The 17329-nt window shown below is 38.1% G+C and overlaps 1 protein-coding gene, 1 long non-coding RNA gene and 1 other non-coding gene across 3 annotated transcripts; 1 reads left to right on the plus strand and 2 right to left on the minus strand.

Moving 5' to 3' along the window:
- Nucleotides 1-5349: 5349 nt before the first annotated feature.
- Nucleotides 5350-5511, minus strand: LOC133867511 (U1 spliceosomal RNA). Its single transcript, XR_009900070.1, has one exon. It is a non-coding gene; the product is annotated as a U1 spliceosomal RNA (small nuclear RNA).
- Nucleotides 5421-13275, plus strand: LOC133866734 (uncharacterized). Its single transcript, XR_009899911.1, has 3 exons — nucleotides 5421-5772; nucleotides 9255-9580; nucleotides 13116-13275. It is a non-coding gene; the product is annotated as an uncharacterized LOC133866734 (long non-coding RNA).
- A 496-nt stretch (nucleotides 13276-13771) lies between these two features.
- LOC133866733 (receptor-like protein kinase 7) lies at nucleotides 13772-17310 on the minus strand. Its single transcript, XM_062303356.1, has 2 exons — nucleotides 14566-17310; nucleotides 13772-14401 (listed from the first exon to the last, which is right to left on the minus strand). The coding sequence occupies exons 1-2, from the start codon at nucleotides 17150-17152 to the stop codon at nucleotides 14001-14003; spliced, it is 2988 nt and encodes a 995-aa protein (XP_062159340.1). The 5' UTR covers nucleotides 17153-17310; the 3' UTR covers nucleotides 13772-14000.
- Between the last annotated feature and the right edge of the window lie 19 nt (nucleotides 17311-17329).

The following is a 17329-nucleotide window of genomic DNA, read 5'->3' on the forward strand; positions in this document are numbered from 1 at the left end:
AAAAAAATAAAAAAAATAAAAAATAAAAATCAAATTTAATTAAAAAGTGTCATTTGATATCATGACACATTTTTATTAAATTTGATTTTTTTTTTTTTTTTTTTTTTTTTTTTTTTTAAAAAAAGCATGCAAGGGGACTGTTTTCCGTTCCCTACATATCACCTTTTTTATTCTTGTCCATTTTGTTAGCGACAATTTTTTTTTATTTTTTATTTTTCGTGAGTCTTGTTTGGCTTTTGCAAGTCGTTTTCTTGGCACTGTTAGAAGGCAATGGCCTGCCCTTCATGGGCTGCTATCTTTATTCTTTACCTGTGGGCTGTGGCTTCCCATCAGTGGTAAGCATTCCAAGATAAACAAGGTTCTTCCAGAAGAAAGTGTTTTTTTCTTTTGGGGTTTGGGGAGTAAAAAAAAAAAAAGTCAGCAATACAGAAAGTTCTATTTGGTGCTCCTTATGGCCTTGTATATATAAAATATTTTTTAAATAGATGAAAAACAAATATAAGGAAACAAAAACAAAAATACAACACTTACATTAAAAGAATAAAATAAAAAATTACAACTACAAATTCTCCCACTATTGGAGGGAAAAAGGAGAGAGAGGTAAAAATACTTTCAATTCTTTTTTTTTTTTTTTTTTTTTTTGGAGATAATAGTCATTTGTACAGGTTTTGTTGTGTGATCGTAATTTTTAGTAATGAGTATAGTTTGTAGGAATTCAGTTAACTTAAATGGAAGCCAGAAATAATGCCAAGTATTATGTCAATGGTGTTTACCAAAAACTTGTCCCAAAACTTGCTTACCATAACACATTCGAGCATCAAACACAACAATATGTATATAGAAACCATAATTTTATAAACAAAACATCTTAATACATACAATAGTTTACTTACAAATCACCAATAATCACAACTTAGGGCAATCTCATATGACCAATTCTACTGTCCTATTGGTTTTTGGAAGCATATCCGAAGAAGAAAAAATATAGTGCAAAAAAAAAATTCATGAACACACAAGCCTTGTATGGTAATTTTTCTTCATTGCTTCGAATTTAATCCCCGAAATCTCGATTTCTTTACAATACTGTGCAATTTTTGCCTTCGTCTCATTGAGTTCGTCTTCTCAACTTGTTCCTCCAATTCTACCTTGACCTTCTCAACTTCTTTCTCTATTTCGGCCTTCACCTTCCCAACTTCTACTTCAACCATGGTTTCACATTGTTTAACTTCTGCCACCAAACTTTCGTGCCACTCACGCAATCAACTAACAACCCTCTGACCATATTTACACAGTCTGGGATCAACCCACTCAAAGAAACCACAATCTCTATTAATCTGCAAAATACATAACAAAGTAAACAAAATTCATGATGGCCAATTAAACAAACAAAAAGAAATTGCGTTAAACTTGAATTAACATAGATAAAACCTGAAACTTGCATTAATAAACTTGCAAAAAAACAGAGATGAAACCCTAAAAATTCATTAACAAACTTGCCAAAAAAATATTGATAAAACCTTAAAATTACATTAATAAGCTTGCATTAACAATTATGAAACCCGAAAATTGCATTAATAAACTTAAAAAAAAAAAGAAAAAAAAAAAAGAAACAGAGATGAAACCTCAAAAATGCATTAACAAACTTGTAAAATATCATATATGAAACCCTAAAATTGCATTAATAAACTTGCAAAAAACAAAGATGAAACCCTAAATTTTTTTGAAATGTTAAATGTATATGGAACTCTAAAATTTTTCGATGTAAGGAGTAAGGTATTTACCTTCCAGTTTTCACATCCACCTTGAAAATCGAAGAAAATAAGGAGTAAGGTACTTGCCTTCCAATTTTCACACCCCACAAACCTTTTTCCCAAATTTTTTTACGTGTGTGCCATTTTCACAATCATCGGCCACTCGCAGTAGCATACTCGTTACCGTGAAAACATAGCAACACTCTGGGTGGACTCCGAGGTTGCATCCATCATCTCTTTCGAGTGCCCAATGGAGTCGGGTGTTGGGTCGGGGGTTGAGTCCTGCATTGAGGCATCCATCATCTCCTTCAACTAGCTGTCGGCAAAACCCTAGCCTTTTCCCTGAAATTCCTCTCTTCTTCTTTTCTCATATTCTCTCCCAAAGTATATACATGAAAGACGCGTAGGGGTGCTTTGGATGTCAGAAATAAACGGGTGACATTTGAGGGCATTCTTGTCCGATTTTCTTCCAAAAATGCACGTGTTGTTCACGTGTTTCAACTTTCGTGAGTTGAGACGAAAACTACTAATGGAGTGGCTAAATTGAAATTTTTTTTAACTTTATTGGTTGCAATTGACATTTTGTCACTTTGGAGGCAAATTTGAAAATTGGTGTCAACTTTAAGAGGGTAAAGTGTAATTTTCCAAATAAAAAACTACTAAATGCTTATGACTTGGTCAAGAGAAGGATTTAAAAGAAATAAATTCTCGCATCTCAAAGTTGGAACCATTGTTTGGTCAACAACCTTGTATGATGAATATAAGAGGGCTTCATAAGTCTTTCTCTTTTGATCAGTTAGTTACAGGGGTGGAGCCAGGGGGTCGAGAGGAGGCAAGTGGGCTTCACCTCCCAAAATTTTTCTTCACTCCCTGCGATTTTTTTTTTTTTTTTTTTTTTTTTTTAATATCCTTGTTTTCTCCCCTCAACCACTCGTTAAGGGACAAATTATTTTTCTGAAGTATTAAAATTTATGACTCAAGCCATTGAAGCCAATGATTTCTCGTGTTTTGTTAAATTATGTCGTTGTGTACGTTCTGAATTTTCAAAAGAAAGAACCAAGCTTGAAGATGGACAATACATTTGTAAAACCCAGTGTTTCATGCAAAACAATAGTTTTGACGCAAAATAATAGTTTTGACTCAAAACGCAACGTTTCATTTATTTGGAATTACATTTTATCAAACGCACCGTTTGACTTAATGACTTTTGTGTTTTTATCTTGAATCGGTGAGACTAATGAGCGGTGGCGGGTATGTGAAGGGTTAGAGTTAAAAAAAAATTAAAAAAAAAATAAAAAAATTTAAGGGTGAGCGAGACGTGAGTCTCTTTAAATGTGAGAGGCCAGTTTTTTTCAAAAAAAAAATCTGAACATCAATTCTTAGTCCACGCAGGTACACATACTTTTTAAAAATTTATTATTTATAAATACATATGTTACATATTTTAAATGAATGAAATATATAATTGTAGTTACTTGTGATTATGGAGAATAACAATAATTTTATTGAACTTCAATCAAATTCTAAAGGAGTTCGTGTCAGGTAGATTTAGTAAATTTGCCAACAAATCCTTGCTTAAGAAAAAAAAAATGATTACCATCCTAGTAATAGAGATCAAACCCGAAGAATATATCTACAAAAAAGACCTTGTCAACCAATTAATCATGATTTTTCAAAAATACAATATAGAAAAACATGAAGTCATTTTAATCCAGCATGATTCACAGAATATACTAATTGGTTGGAATGCAACATTTTAGAAGATGCCGTGCGTATTGCCTATATTGTTATCCTTTTAGACCAGGCACTGAAAATTAAGTAGGAGGATACTCGTTTATTACTAAAAAGTTTAAAAATTGGAAAAATAAAAAGAAGTTACAGAACCATGTAGGGGCTCACAATATTGCATTTGCTATATTTTTTTAATAATTTGAATTAATTTTTTATTAACTTTAATTTTTTTTATTTAAAAAATATATATATCTTGTCCCCCTGAACCAAAATTCTGGTTCCGCCACTTGTTAGTTAGGTGTTTAAGGAACAAAAAGTTATTAAACTATAAAAGAGATTATTTCTTTTTTATTTATTTATTTTTTTTTTGAGAGAGAAGGAAAGGGATTATGAGACACTCGAGAGAGACCCACAGCACCTTTCGGTCCATGCTAATTCTGAGGATATGTCACATTTCTTAACAAATGGGCTGCTTAAAGGGGTAAGAAAGGATAGAATTTATAAAAATTATTCAAACAGGCTTTGGAAGGAATTCCAAGGGTCCTATGAAAATTTAGAAATGACCTTTATGATGGATTTTTACAATACATATTACCTTTATTTATAGGAGGAGAACTGTAATAAGTAGAGAGAAAACAAGAATCGTAATTGGAACATATTTTAATTTGAAAAATAAATCAAACCTAATATAAAAAATTTTCATATCCCAACATAATTGATAATTTTGTGTAAATAAGAAGACAAGCTGCCATCTAAGAGCTGGAATTAGTACAACTAAATGTGAGAGTACTGGTCAAGCAGTTGTCTGACTTCTTATTAATATTATATTGTTTTTTGCTTCGGGCGGGTAGTTGTGGGATTTTGAGTGTCGCTGGTTCGTTTGGATGTTGAATTTTTAAAATTAGAATTAAATTTTTATTCTATTTGAGAATTTTAAGATTTGACTTTTTAGAAAAAAAAAAAAAGAATAAAATATGATTTGTTTAGAAAAAGTTGAATAAAATATTATTTATTTTTGAAAAAAGTAGAATCAGAATCATATTTTATTTGCAAAATTCTGTATCCAATGTTTTCAACATACTGTTGTTTTATTTTATTTATTTTTTTAACAACGTACCATAAACAACCTGTTATTGAATTTGGAATAAATCATTATTCAGCATACTGTTGTTATTGAATTTGCACCTTTGCACCACGATCAATGTTTTATACTCAACTTTTATTTCATTTTTATCATATTAGGTTGCAGTGCTTATCAACTCTTGAATCAACCTCTATTAAAAAATAAAATCAAAGACCGATGGATACTAACACATTAACAAAATAAAATCATAAGAGTTGAATGACTCCCGATTAATACTAGGAACCTACATTTTATCTTCTCAAAGTTGATGTAACTTTTAAAATTACTATTAGATTTGAGATGAATTATTATTTAATTTTGATCCAATAGTAACTTTAAAAGTCACATCAACTTTGGAAGGATTAAAAAGAAAAAGAAAAAGTAATGCTATAAAAAAGACACGTCTTCTTTCTATCCTTCTAGAATTGATGTACCTTTAAAATTACTATTAAATGTGTGATAGATCATTATTAAATTTTGATTCAATAATAATTTTAAGAGAAAAGCCCTTCTTGTATGTTTACTAAAAAAAAAAAAAAAGAAAAAAGAAGAAGATAAAAAGCCCAAAATAATTGAAGAGATCTCCAAAAATATTTGTAAAAGTCCAAGGGGAAATGGTAGACAAGGAACGGTTTGAATTTTTTTTTTTAACAAAATATATTTTTTATTATAACCAGACAGCGGTCAAGTATTCCCTGTTTATCATTTCTCAAGCCCAAGATGTTCCAAAAAGGCCAAAAATACTTGAAGTGCGATGGAACCGCAGGCCCCGACAATCACAAATTATGACGTAGGCTCTGCCACATGGGCAGACCTTAGGACAGCAACCTTCCAGAGTGCAATGGAAGTGACGGACCTAGGCCATGGGCCTTCTAGAACACCCATAGACCCCGTCCAGGTAAGTATGTTCAAAGGTGGCTGGTGTTTTTCTTTATATCATAGCACCTCAGCCTTGTCCTCCTTGCTTCTTTTCCATGGGGGATAACATTCTCGTCAGCCTCGTGATGTTAAAGCTAAGCATCAACTCCCGGCGGAGTTGGCGGTCACAAGAATTTCAGAATTCCATCGACGGCCAAGCGCCACCGTCACAGTTTCTTGTTGAAGAAAGCAGTGTTGTGTTGGGTATACAGATTCTTCTCCGTCAGTTCCAATTCCAATTTTTTGCAGGTCTGAAACCTTTTTATCAATAATTATTGCAATTTTACTTTTACATGACATATATCCTGTAATTAGGAGACTATTCTGGAAAATTTTGTGGTTTTACCTTAAATGCTTACATAATATGAACTATGAGGGAGGATCAGGGTGGGTCACTTCATCTGCTATTTGATTTCCTGCATTCCTTTTCTACTATTGCGAATTGGACAATCGGAATATTCTCTCCCATCTGCTGGATTCTCACCATGTTTGTCAAACTATCATCTAGCTATGATATCTGCTGGGTGTTCTTACACAATCCAGTCGATTTAGATTACATGTGTTGAAAAGAATTGTGATTTTTATATGTATTTTTAATTGTATTTTTAAAAACATATGTAAGAATCACGTATTTTGAACACATGTTTAATAACTGAATTCATTTATTTTTTGTTTGCAACCCAATTTAAAAACTTTAAGATAAAATCTAGTGTCGTTGGGAGTATCGAAGAAAGAAAGTCATGGATCTTAACTTTTAAAAAAAGAAAAAAAAATATATGTTTAACAAACTTATCTCAAAATAAAATTTCACTAAGGCTTTTGGGATCTCAGATGAAAGCAATTTGTTCTAGTGTGACCAATGATCCCACAATGGAACCAAGTAGGAACAAAAAGATTCATATAAGCATGGATTTGGGATTCATATAATCATGCAAGCAAAAAGATTGTCCCTTATCCATGCCCGCTACTTTAGCCTCGACTTCCTTAGCTTTCGCATGCTTAACAGACATAGTCCTATTTATAGAAGCACAAGCATATGAATTAGAAGCACCGAAGGTATCAAAACTCATACTAGGTTTGTGAACACCAAGCTAACACGGTATTTTCAACTTGTAGGGCATCACATATAGCACGAGTTTTTCAAATCAGTAAGCAATTGATCTTTTTCACAATCAATCTCTTTAAGCCTTTTAGAAACCTTTTTGTTCAAATTTGACAAACCTTAAAGTTGTAAGAGGCACATTGCAGATCATCTACCTGCTCAGAGTCATCCTCAGATAACTCCATCAAGTTAGAGTCTCGAGACTCTTGGAGGTTCTTGGTGAGAGACTCAAAGTTCTCACATTTTACATGTGAGTTACTTATGTCTAAAGCATTCAGCAACATTAATTTCGGGGTTAAGGATCACACTTGGGAGGTAAATCTAAACGGAGTGTACCTCACTCTGATACTAATTAGAGACGCGGAAATTAGACCCCAACGCTCATAATAACCAATTATGCAATAAATTATGCAGCAAATAGATATATCAAACCACACAAAGAAGCATAAAAACATCCACACATCAACACACCAAGATTTTGTGACGAAGTGGAAATCGTTTGAGCACCTTAAATGTAATATCACTCCAGGGCAGCTAAACCCAGAAAATCAACATTAATATCCCTTTGTAACCACTAAGACATTCTGTGCACAAACAATCTCCTCACTTGCCTCTTATCCACAGGAGCTCCAACTCGTTACTAGCCAATCTTTCTTTTTAATCCCCTTACTGACCTACTGGTAGACTTCAATCAGTTTGTTGATATAGAACACCGTGTGGTTTGATCACTCCAAGAGAATTAGTCTTCTAAGAACATACCATGAATATCTCTTGGCACACATAACAATGCTAAGCATTTATTATTTAGAAATACTCAATATCAAAAGTGAATAGTGTTGCTTAGCTTTGAGAAAATTGTGTCTTCAAAGTCATTAAATAAACTTGTGAAAATCAGCCTTAAAGTTTAGGTTTTCAGTGGCGGCATCCGGACATGTTAATAAGGTGTTTGGACATCATTAGGGTTTCAGTCCTAAAAACAACTTCATATCCAGACATCAGCGCACACACCAACATACAAAAGTTTATGGCCTTGTTTGGCAAAAGTTTATGGCCTTGTTTGGCAAACAGTACAAAAATTTTCCACTTTATTTTTACATTTTCCAATAACAATCAACATCAAAATATTCCAACTTTTTTCACTTTTTATATGACATGAGTCACATCAATAATTTTTTTATTACTATTCAAATAAAAAAAATCTACTCAAATACAAAAAAAAAATTCACTTTTCTATACAAATTCTCTTTACTTTATATCACATCTATTACTTTTTACTAACTCCAAAATTAATAACCCATTATCCTGTTTTGCATAATGCTTTGCCAAAAGGCCTATGTTTTTCCTACATCCTGTCCGCACATGGGCACACGAGTCAATGCATAGAACTCTCTAGCTGGGTCATGTCCGAACATCTATAGATGAGTTTGCACACATAACTTTTTGTACTTGATTTTTATTAAGTAATCTTCAACCTAAATCCTATGTACAAATCTACCGAATGCCACAAATTGGGCCTCACCTATTAAAAGGGAGTTTGAACCCACACATAAGGAGGAGTGTTAAAGTATTGATTAAATGAACAAATTTACCACTTCCTATCAGCTTAAACTTTTGCGATAAATGGTAATTTAACACAAAGTATGGACGCCATTGCTCAGTGTAGGAAGCTATTATCAATAGGCATGGATGAAGTTCCCAACGCATATTTTTTAGGGAATATCCCCTGGATATTGTTAACTGTTGATATGCATATCTGTATTTTGGTCCAATTGATGGGGTAATCAAAGCGGGTGTGGTTCCTTGGTTTGTGGAGTTTTTGGGAAGGAATGATCTACCCCAATTGCAAGTAGGGACTCTGAAAAGAGTAGTGCGGTTTACATTTGAAATATTTTCTACAACTTTAGTTAGATTTGACGAGAATGAATTCCTTATGTAGAATGTTTCACAATCTGAAAATGTTTGTAATGAGTTTCATGTACATATTGCTGGTATCGTGGTTCCAAAATGTTGTATTTCTTGACTCACTATTGTTCTATTTTAATGAATTAAACGTGCTTCCTGAAACCATCCAATGCATGGGGGGAGCATATATAATAAACAAATAAAGAAAAGAAATGATGTTTTGATCAATACATGGAATACCCTTCAATTTAATATACCAATGTGGTGTGCCTGACAACTGCAAATATCATAACAAAGTTATGGTCCTCTCTGTGCTCTAATAAATTATAAACATTTCCCTCCTCTGCTCCTCGCACTTTCTCTCTTGCTGTGCATGCTTGTGTGTTTATATGTTTTGGGATTTTTTTATGTTTAAAATTAGAATCAACCGCAAGGAAGTCAATGGCTTGTTTTCTTGGTACTTAATAATTAAATTACTTTTCTATTTGATACTATCATTTTCTTGAAACACTTGGTTTAATAGGGCTTGTTTTTGTTGTTTCTCCTTCTGAGGAGATCTGCTGAAGGATTTACACTTTTATTGGGTTTGCTTGTTAACTCTGATTTTTGCTGATGTCCTCCCCAGTCCAGGGATAGTACTTCTGAATATGTGAAAATTATGTTTATTTTTCATTTCTTTGCATTTATAACTCCTTGCTCGTTTTTTTTTTTTTGTGTGTGTGTGTAGGGTAAGTTGATTGAAAGAAACAATAGATGCTGCCCCTTAAACAGTGTGAAAAGGTGGATGGACCTGCACTGAAGCGCATCAAGCATGTGCTCATTGTCTTCATGTACAAATCCACTGGCAACCAAGTACTAGACTTTTTACGCAACCCGTACGCCATGGATATAGCGGTTTGGAGAAAGAAAGATGCACCTTGCTGCACTACTACTTGAATCTTAATTTGTGGTCGTGTCTCGCCTCCAAAGATTGGGAGAGCATCTCTAGTTCTAGAATGACCACCACGAGTAATCCACCCATTACTGAGAAGGGAACTTGAATCTCAGTCAACAGTAAGATTCCTTCCATCCTTGCATTCTCTTCATATTAATTTGATGTTACGTGTGTAATACCAGCCTAGATGACTCCAATTGCTGTTGGTAACAAAATTCATAAACTGTATGTTTTTGAGAATCTCATATTCAGTATCATATGCTTCTTCACGAGAGTCCCATGTTTTCATATATTTATTCAGACACATCAATATTGTTCTCTATTAAGGTTGTTTTTTTAACAGCCATCTGTTTACTTTGGCTTACATGGTAATCTTATTACCCTTTATCCTATTTGAGCTAGATACAAACGTTTTTTTTTCTTTTTTCACTCATATGGTCACATTTTGGGTTAAATACCTATTTGCCCCCTGTGCTTTACGACCTTTATTTTTTATCCCCTCAGTTTTACTTTTTATCAAATTTGGTACCTATGGTATATGAAAAGACGAAAATGGTACATCCGTATAATTTTCCGTCCAAAACTAACGTCCAGCCACGTCATCCTACAGGTGTCGGCGTGCATGCGCGACACCTGTCCCCGTGATACACTTCAGCACTGACGTGGCTATATTTTTTTTTAATTATTTTAATGATTTCTTTTATATATATATATATATATATATATATATATATATATATATATATATATTTAACCCTCACATTTTTTTTTTGATAGGTAAACAAATTGAATTAAAAAAGCGTAAAGGCGCCTCTAAGCATACAGGGAGTATACAAAAAGGATACCAAAACAAAATAAAAAATAAAAAATAAAAAAAGAAGAAGAAGAACACCCGAAAAACCCAAAAGACAGAAGAAAAGTTACATCAAACCCCCAGCTTCGCTTCTTGCCTCTAACCCTACTGGAATCCACACCCCTAGCATCGAAATTAATCGAGCATTCTAAATTCTTGACCTCTCTTTTTCCCTTTTTCCTTTTTATCTTCTTTTCCTTCTTGGGAGGGGTATCAGAGTCATAGTGCTGATCCTCGGTCCAAGTCAAGAAGTCCAAAAAACCTTTCTCATTAGATCCCAAGAACGAAACCCTCATCGTGCGAAAACAAGATCTAGCATCTTGCACAACCCTGGGGTAAACCACATCTCTTTCCTCCGGACCGGCCCCCTTTGGAGATTCCCCCATCTCAAAGACTGCCAACGACACAAACTGGGGACACCCATACACAGGGGAAAATGGCCTTGGCCACAGAGGAAACAAAACCCACTGAAAAGGAGGAAAGGTAGCCGAAACCCCAAGAGGACCTCCAAACTTCCCAAATTGAGGACCCCCACCAAAAATCCTTACCAAGGCAGGGGCATCCGAATGCATCACTACCTGCCGAAGGAGAGAACCTAAAGGAGTACCAGAAGCAACACTGCCTACCGAAGGACGCCCAAACTCTGCATGCTCAGCACCGCCAGACGAGGCACCATGCTTACCAAATTGATAGTCCTCAAAACCCGACCTCACCAAGACAGAGCCAGCCGACAGAACTGCCTGTCGAAGGATGAGCCCTGAACCGGAAGAACATAAGTCCACAGAAGACCGCACCCTAGAAGGAAAATCACTCAGAATCACGAGAGGAAGGAACACCGGCGTCGGCAGGGGGAAAGAACGGCCTGCTTGATGGACTCGACCACAGGAACGAGCTGCCGATCACTAAATCCACCCCCGAAAGGTGACAGACGCAGATCCACCCCAAAATCTGCCACAGACGTCACCTCCGGCTGAATGCGCTCCCAAGGACCTCCGTCGGACGAAGAAGACTTCCCGGACCCAATCCCCGCCCCGAAAACGTACTAGAAATCGAAGACAGCTTATGACTCGAAATCGCGTCCAACTTGGCATTAGGCTTAATCGCTTTAGCCCCAGCTCGAATCCCTTTAAAAACAGACTTAACCCTCTTTAGCACCCGGCCCGCCACAAAACCCACCCTTCGTTTAAACCCAAACCACAAGCCCAAACCAGCGCCTTGAAGAAGCGACCCAGAATTTCAAAAAAACTCCTCGATCACTCCAAACACGCCATCCCCTTGCATTGAAACGTCGCCCTCAGCAGCTGAATCCCTGGACACGCCATCCGATCTACAGACACTAACTCGAGACCTGATACGATCAACTGCATGATGGTCCATACCCGAGGGACCAACCGCTTGCTTCTCCAGAGCGTAGCAATCAATCGCCTGATGGACCGCCTCCACCTCCATACCCAGCGGCTGTGACCACTCCAACCCGCACCAGTCCGGCAAAGGCCAAGACTAACTCGAGACCTGATACGATCAACTGCATGATGGTCCATACCCGAGGGACCAACCGCTTGCTTCTCCAGAGCGTAGCAATCAATCGCCTGATGGACCGCCTCCACCTCCATACCCAGCGGCTGTGACCACTCCAACCCGCACCAGTCCGGCAAAGGCCAAGCGCCAACAATCTTCGCCGCAACCCTAGTTCCTGAGTCCTGAGCCGGAATCCGACAACCCAAGGCAGAGATGGTTGCTGAAGAACTCACCGCCTCCGCAAACGACGGACGTCCTGTACCTTTCCCTTAACTCCCGACTGAGAAACATCAGAGGGAGGCAGACAACCAGAAGACGAAGACCCAACCGTGGTTCCCAGAAAATCTAAAATTTTGCTCAGCTCCCCAGAAACACGGCTCCACACTCGCCCGTCCTGACCTTCAAGAAAGAGAATACGCCCTCTCCGGCCTCCGCTATAAACAACTACCTCCAAGAACCGCCCAGACCTGTTTTCACCTCTCCAAGTGATGGTCACCTTAGACCCCTCCCAAAAGGATTTTACGAAATCCTCGATCCCAGGATTACCCAAAACTTCTTCCACCCTTGACAGAACCCAAGCAATGCAACTCAACCCGAAAACAGCAGAACCTAAAAACTCTTTCCTCTTTTCCTCCACCCGAAGCTCAGCAGAACCTGCTTCCACCGAGAAACGGAAGGACTTCGCCTCTACAAAGAACCGGTTCTCCATCAAGCCGAAACCGGCTGTGTCTTAGTTTTGATGTATTCATTGTTCTTAGAATAAAATTTAGAAAACTTTTTTTCTTTGTGGAGAATGGCTTTCATACCCGGTGTAGCTAGATTGGCATTACATAGATGCACTTTTAATTTTAACATTGTTCACATGCTTTTGAACCTGTAGTTTTGTAGAGTTTCCATGTGTTGCAGCTCATGCCCTTATTGTTGGATTGTGATGCTTGTGTGTGTGTCCAAAAGTTAAATTACTACCCTTGGTCTTTTCTTTAGTTATGGTGATCAAAATAAAAATCATATAGACAATAAAGATTCTAACAATTAATCAAGAAAAATTCCTCCGAATCCAAAGAAAATATTATAGGAATATCGAAAGGAAGCCAAAGTAAAAGGTTTGGAAATAAAAGCTCATTCCTTAAAAACTTTGAGAGAACCAAAGTAGAAAGTCATGAAGACCTTTTAATCTAAATTTAGACGAAGGTTACCATTCATGGGCATCTGACCATTAAAAACACATTTTTAATTGTTATTTGTCTGATAAATTTTTTATTTAAGTGCTCTTTGTTTTTCAGGATGTCTTTGTTTATGGGAAGAAGTCAAGAACTGGGGAAGTAATATGACTTTGTTATAATTTTGTTGTCTTTTATAAAACATTTGTGTATTAAATAATGCATTACAAATTGTATTATTATTACCTACCATGAATCAATCAAAAAATCATCAATAACATAAGTATATTGTCTCCGGCTTAGAATGAAAAATCCAAGAGAAATTGCTATATCCGCTATTCAAGAGGAAGCAATGAATCTGGATATTATGATCTTCCAGAAGGATTTATCTCTTAAAGAATTGATAAAATGGGGAATATTTAGACCTCAAAATAACAGGGGTCAAGTTGTCAAGGTCTACCAATGAGACGATGGGAAATAAGCTTCATCGTCGAGAGGAAAACCGCCTGAATCTACCATCCAAACTAGTGTTAAGAAATGTGGCATATCCCCAGACTTTGCTTGGGCGGAAAGGCACTAGGGGTCTCTATCAAGTGACCCAAATCTTTTTGTTCCTTTAGACCAAAAGATAAAAGACTGATTAAGCCCTCTTCTACTATATTTGGCATCTGAGTCATAAGCATCTAATAATTGGATAAAAAAAAACGTCATTGATGATGTAATTTAGATTAGCTATTTTCAAAGCTTGTTCTAGAAGATGTTATTTAATGTCTACTTGGTGAACAAAAGGTAAACATGGAGATTATTATTTAAGGGAACTTCCCATCACTCTCATTTTTCATACCTCTATGTTACATTCACAAATTACAGAACATAAACGCCTACATGCTTTATTGCTGATATCTATAAGTAACCTTAGGTCACATATTTTACACTAATGATATGTTATAGCTAGCAGGAGAATGGAGATCGTGACCATCTTCAACTCCAACTGCCAAATTTGAAAGCTTAAAGTTCTGGACTCAGCACCTCAGTACCCTTCACTTCCTTTTTCTTACTATCACCATATTTGGCAATGACAATTTCAACCAATTTATACGGCGCAACTTCCTCTAGCATTTGGACGACGGTTCTCATCGTTGGCCGAAGCGCCGGAAGTGCTGCTGTGCAGAGAATTGCAATTTTCAGTACCTTGACAGCATCTTCCTTAAAAGCCTCTGAAATTCTGGAGTCCACCACACTTACTATGCTCTCTCTTTCTTTCACCTTGCTGCAAACCCAATTCACTATATCCTTGTTATCCCCGTACTCTGGCTCTATCGGTCTTTTTCCAGACACTAGCTCCATCAGTACCACTCCAAAACTATAAACATCACTCTTCTCATTTACTTTGTATGTATACCCATATTCTGCATAATCAACAAGATTCCATGAAAACAAATTAAAAGAAGAAATCATCAACTTTCTTATCTGCTTAACAAAATGACCACTTTTTGTTAACTTAATTCTACATAGCATATTATCCAGGCAAAGAATCAAAGAAAGAAAAGTAAGGAATCTGATATTCACTAACCAGGAGCGGTATAGCCTTGTGTTCCAACAATGACATGGGTGGAATCTTTGTCACCATTGGCCTGAACAATCTTAGCAAGTCCGAAATCAGCAATTTTTGGCTTCAAAAACTCATCCAGCAAAATATTACTCGACTTCACGTCCCTGTGAATCACCGGCCGCTCACGCCCATGATGCAGATACTCCAACCCTTTGGCTCCTCCCAAGGCAATCTCATGCCTTGTCTCCCAATCGAGCTCCACCTTCCGGCACGAGTGCATCCGATCCCACAAGCTCCCATTTGGCAAATACTCGTACACCAACAAGCTCGAGTCCTCGCTGGTGATGCTACAATACAGCTTCACCACATTCTCATGCCTTATCGAGCTCAAAGTCTGCACCTCGGAATTAAATTCCTTCGACCTCCCCCCACGCTTTCCGAGCATCGGCATGGTGCTGTTCCAGCCAGTACCCCTCGAATCTGCGTTCCATATGTGCTTGACCGCAAGTTCTATACCGTTAGAGAGCACCACCTTGTACACGTTTCCAGAGCCACCTTTTCCAATCAAATTCTCTTGCTTGACAGAATCAAGAATCTCATCCTCTGTGAAGCTCAACACGTGGCAGGACTTCCCATCCCAAGATTCGTCCTTTAACGAACGGATTTGATCATTTTCCCTCTTCTTCGCGTAGAATAGGTACACCAAATTAGACACAATCAGCAATAAAGCTGAACCCACAATGAAGCAAATGATGAGTGTACGGATTTCCATGGACATGCGTGAAATTGTAGGACAGCGGGGGAGTACAGAGCTGATCGTAGAGCTGCATAGGCCTGGGTTCGCAGCGAAGCTACCGTTATACGCTGCGAGGGACAAAGATTGCGGCACGGGACCGGTCAACTTGTTGTGAGACAAATCGAGAATGCTTAGTGGAAGAGATGAAAAAGTCTCCGGAATTTCCCCGGAAAGTTGGTTGTTGGAGAGATTGAGAGCATTAAGAGTCGGTAGAGATCCGAAAGAAGATGGAATTTGACCCGAAAGCGAATTGTTAGCCATGTTTATGTCAGTGAGAGAAACACCAGTGCCTAACGTATCTGGTATCGAACCAGAGAACTTGTTGTTCTGTAGATGAAGAACGTTGAGTTGCTTCAGGTCACCTATACCGGAAGGGATATTTCCCGAGAACTGATTGTCGTTCAGTTGAATCGATACCAGCGAGGTAGCGAGAGAGATCTCGGCTGGTAATTCACCCGATAAGCGATTGTTTCCGACAAAAATCTGCGCGAGAGATTTAGCATTCTTGATATCAGAGGTAATCGGACCTTGGATATTATTCGACGAGATATCGAATGCGTGCATGTTGGGTAATCCCCACATTCCAGCGGGAACGGTACCAGAGAGCAAGTTATTGGGGACTCTGAAACGAATCAGAGTTGAACAGTTGGCGTAGTTGGCCGGAATTTCACCGGTGAATCTGTTGTTGAGCAGCAAAAGCTTCTCCATAGTACCTTGCTTGCACATATCTGGCGGGATTGGACCGGTAAAGAAGTTATCGGACATGTCGATGAAATTGAATTCGGCCCAAGACCCAAGCTTCGGAGGCAGAGGACCTGTCAACCTGTTCGAGTACAGAGAGAGGTTCACCAGCTTCTTGAACTCACCCAACTCGGTCGGTACCTGCCCAGAAAGATTGTTGTTATACAGTTGCAGACTCACCAGGTTGGTCGAGAACCTCAGCTCGGACAGATCGCCTTCGAGATGGTTCGTAGAAGCATCAAACATCTCGAGCTTCGTCAGGTATCTTAGACTGGCCGGAAGTTTTCCTGTGAACGAGTTGTTGTAGAGCTCGAGCTGCCATAGGTTCACCAGCTTCCCTATCTCTGCTGGAATCTCTCCGGTCATGTTATTGTCGGCAAGCTCCAAGTTGATGAGCCCTGTGAGCGTTCCAATCCCAGCTGGGATTGTTCCTTGGATGTTGCAATTCGAGAGGTATAGCCAATCCAGCTTGGTGAGCTGAACGACATCATTTGGAATTGGACTGGGACTCAAAGGGTTGTCTCCGAGGCTGAGCCGGATTAGACCCTTCATGTTTCCAAGCGATTTCCACGGGAAAGTGCCGGAAAATCCACTGTTGTTCAGGTGCAAATACTGTAATTCGCTGAGAGTGGATATGTCTGGAACAGAGCCAGTGAAGAAATTGTTTCCCAAGTCCAAATATTGCAATTTCACGCAGTTTTTCAAGTCCTCCATGATTGGACCGTGCAAGAGGTTGAACCCCAAGGAGAGCTTTTCCAGCGATTGGAGCTGGCATATGGAGTCCAGAGGAACAGTCCCCGTTAGATTTTTGAGTGAGAGGTCAATTTCTGCGACCGAACCGTCCGAGTTGCAGGTGATTCCGGCGAAACGGCACGTGGGATTGGAGGATTCCCATGAACTGAAAACGTTGGTGGTTGAGCTCTGAAGTGCGGATTTGATTTTCATGAGAATTTGAAGCTCGTCGGATTTGACACCGGAGAGAAGAGAGAGGAAGCAGAGGAGATAGAAACAATGACCGGCGACATGGAAGCGCCTTGATTTTGTAGGACTGCTTAGCACCAATATTTCCATCGGGAGCTATGAAGAGCGAGGTCTGGAGGACTGAAGGATTACTGCATGAGAGCCTTTAGGCTTGGGGTTGGCTCGCTCTGAGCATCCGTTATCGATTTCAGCCAAGTTGCTACTGAACTGAGAAGCGCCAAATGATATTTGTAGACATCTTTTTTTTAATATTTTGTATACAAACTT

This window comes from Alnus glutinosa, chromosome 4, assembly GCF_958979055.1.
Source record: "Alnus glutinosa chromosome 4, dhAlnGlut1.1, whole genome shotgun sequence".
NCBI classification, from domain to species: Eukaryota; Viridiplantae; Streptophyta; class Magnoliopsida; order Fagales; family Betulaceae; genus Alnus; species Alnus glutinosa.

Excerpts from the sequence above, each read along its gene's own strand:
- LOC133866733 (XM_062303356.1), bottom strand. The coding sequence starts at position 17,152 with ATGGAAATATTGGTGCTAAGCAGTCCTACAAAATCAAGGCGCTTCCAT. Across the intron at positions 14,402-14,565 it reads ACAAGGCTATACCGCTCCTG|AATATGGGTATACATACAAA; the intron begins GTTAGTGAATAT and ends TTGATTATGCAG.